At 31.1% G+C, this 3351-nt stretch overlaps 1 protein-coding gene across 1 annotated transcript in view; it reads right to left on the reverse strand.

The window, feature by feature from the left end:
* Positions 1-1437: 1437 nt before the first annotated feature.
* LOC119679600 overlaps positions 1438-3351 on the reverse strand; it is a 10198-nt gene continuing 8284 nt past the window's right edge. Inside the window, exons 2-3 of the mRNA XM_038092055.1 lie at positions 3140-3348; positions 1438-3086 (exon numbers count right to left, since the gene is read on the reverse strand). Of these exons, the coding sequence (XP_037947983.1) occupies positions 1716-3086; positions 3140-3348 (1580 nt within the window). The 3' untranslated portion in view covers positions 1438-1715. The remainder of the gene's footprint in view (positions 3087-3139; positions 3349-3351) is intronic.

Raw genomic sequence — 3351 nt, forward strand, 5'->3', positions numbered from 1 at the left:
GAAAAATTATGATTTTCATAAAACTAACGGACCTATTCTGGTCACTTGACAGATTTGTCAAATTCTTTAATAAAATTTTTGATTTTTATAAAGCAGAAAGCTTTTTGGTATTCTGGACACATCTTGACAAATTTCAAAGCTCAAGTACCTAGTGCTTCTCACCACACTATGGTGTAAAGTGTTTTGTATAGAAAACTGTTCGTAATTGTTCGTAATTGTTCGTAACTGTTCGTAAAAAATGCTTGTAAAGAGCACATATTTTAAGTTGCCAAAAGCATTTTTCATGCATTCAATTAACAATAAAAAATATGCTTGTAAAGAGCGTATATTTTATTTAAGAATATTTGTCATGCATGTAAAAAATGAAAAATGCTTAAAAAGAGCATATTTTTAAAGTTGTCAAATGCATTTGTAGTATTCAACACACCATAATTGATTACGAAACATGTGTCGGCCAAAAAAGTGTTAGTATCACCTTTTAGGTTCATAAGGAATTTGATTTGTAGATTACTTCTAAACCGACAAATCAATAAACTCCATAAAGATACTATAAGGATACATTCTTTAGCTACTAGCTTCGTGAAAATATGATATTTCCAAAAAAATCATTTTCCATCAAGACACTGCACCTGTTCACAAAGCTCTAAAAACCATCCTTAAACATTGAATTAAAGTCCGAATTGTTATAATTACCAGCCCATTCATTAAACTTAGGTCCATCTAAAAAATAATATAAGGAAAATTTTGAGAGTCTGATTAAACAAGACGTTTTGGTGTTTATAATTAAAAAAAATTAAGTTAAGGAAGTGTTTGTGTACTTAAGCGTTCTTTCTAGGTCACTCTAATGTTTTTAGTAAAAACTTCAATAGATTATTTTTTCAATGATCCCTTTTGACTGATTGTGGAAACGAGCATGCAATTTTGCTAATTTAACTGTATCAAATTATTACTTTCAGTTTCTATCAGTTACAACCGCATAAATATTCCAGTACTATATTTTTGTAAAATAAAGGAATTCTTCCATCACTATTTCCATTTAAAAAATAGTGTATGGAAATCTACAGTTAACAATGAATAGATGTAGGCAAATTAACACCGCGTTATCGAATCTCGGCATGGTTACAGGCTTCTCAGGAGGTATGCAGATCTGAGGTCAATTATTGCTTAGTCTGATGAAGTGTTAAACAATAATCCAGGCAAGGCATAAAGAGGGGTTTTGAAGATAGTTCCCAGTTAATACAGAGTTAAAGTGCTCAAGTGCACTGACTCAAATAGCTTTAACATAATAATAAAATATAGCTTATTTCTACAAGCTGATATATTATATTAATATATATTTATTATAAATTATATATTGTTTCAAAATAACATTTTATTTTTAACATTTACATTTCATGCAAAATATATATTATTTTATTATTCAGTAACGACCGAAAAATTTTGAAATAAGCATTTTACTTTTTCAGTTTTATGTACTTTTACTTCATCCCTTAAGGATTTAAAATTATTGATGTATATATTAAAGCAGTGTTAATCATTATGGTCAAAGTTTCCTCACCGATATTTTTAAGTGGATAAATCATCATATCACCGCTTCTTGAACACTTTTCATTAGACCGACAAAATTCATTACTGATGTTATTACCTTTATTGCAGCAGTTTCTATCGTATCTAGTTTAAGGTTGAAATTAATGGTAATATTTTTTAATGATTTCCTAGTGAATAAATAACTGGAGATGAAGCAGATTTTTTGCAGTTAATATCTTTTGTTGTCGAGGTGTTAATAACAGACAATTTCCAGTTTCGAGCACCTGTAGTGGAGTCAATACTTTAGTGATTGGCAAAATTGATCCTGTTATAACGACTTGATATTCAGGATATCTTCCAGTATTTTTCCATGCTACTAAAGTCATATTAGTTGGATATTTACCAGTTTCTAGGCCAGACACCCAAATGAGAAGAAATTTCAGATCGCTATTTTGTTTTATTTCTTCTGACTGCATTATATCACTTAAACGAAGAACTGAGGTCATTATTAGCAGAGGTAAGGAATCGTTATATGTATTATGTCCTAATTCAGTAATTCTTTCCTGCAAAAGAAAGAGCATTCGAACTTTAGGAACATCAACGAAAGCAACACGTACATCAATAAAGAAATTTTTAACATTTCTTGGATACACACGTTCCATTGGTAGATGATTATGATCTACTAGCAAATGCTTTGTAAAATCGGATAAAAATGTCTTGTATATGCAATCAGTATCTGGACAAGAAATCGGGCTACGCCATAAGTTCATTTCGTAGGAAGACATATTATTTGGCATAACACGTTCTTTTACTAATCTAGAAAGAGTGGCAGGATCATTGGATGGATGACTTATAATTCTAAATTGCCATGATGCAGGAGTTTGATCAATGAGATCACTATTCATGAATCTAACAAACGGACCCGCACAAGGATTATAATAAGCCCTTACTGCACGGGATACTAGTTTAGCTATATTCTTATGATCACAATTATTTTCAACATCATGACGAATGTGACATGTCAATTTTTGCTGTCTTATATTTAATTCCTCAATAACTTTTGAATATCTATCGAAAAGATGCTTAGCTTCGATTTTTATTATTTCTTCATCAGTTCGCTTTGTTTCTTCCATATCTGTCCTAACCGTTGCCATTTGGAACATTGGCTTTTTAATAACAGTTATTTCATTAGGTCTGTGTGACTCTTTAATTATTTCATCATCTACAGCATCTTCATTCATTGTTTTTAATATTGCTCCCATACGTTTATCCATAATCTCCTCTGCACATTTCTCGGACTTTGTTGAAATGCAGTGCTCTTCAGTTAATTCATGCAAGACCAGAATTTTTCTTTGATTTATTATTTGTTCTTCTCCCACATTTAAACTTGGAGCCGAGTCTGTGGAAACACTAATGGATCGTTGTTCCCTGAACTTAAAATTATTACACTCTGCTCTGTAACAAATTTTATCTTGAAGTACAGAACTTGCATTTTCTAAATAATTATTTAGACTGTCACTAACATTACAAGCTTCATACTCAGGTATCACAATAGAACTCTGAAAATATTACAAAGAATTAAAAGTGAAAAAGTATATTAGAAATTTCTTACCTCGGTGGAACTAGTATCGTAATTTGTGCTGAGTTTTATATTTTCCATACAGACATCAGACTTGGTTTCCGTTCTACTCGTCATAAACAACAATGTTACATTATCTGACAATGCTTCTTCGATTTTATCAATTTTCTGCACACTATCGACTTTATTGTCCACGGCAGTTATTTTTGCTTCTTTTGATTCGGGATCAGCTGTGGGCTTGGCTG

Source organism: Teleopsis dalmanni, chromosome 1, assembly GCF_002237135.1.
Source record: "Teleopsis dalmanni isolate 2A chromosome 1, ASM223713v2, whole genome shotgun sequence".
In the NCBI taxonomy this organism is placed as follows: domain Eukaryota; kingdom Metazoa; phylum Arthropoda; class Insecta; order Diptera; family Diopsidae; genus Teleopsis; species Teleopsis dalmanni.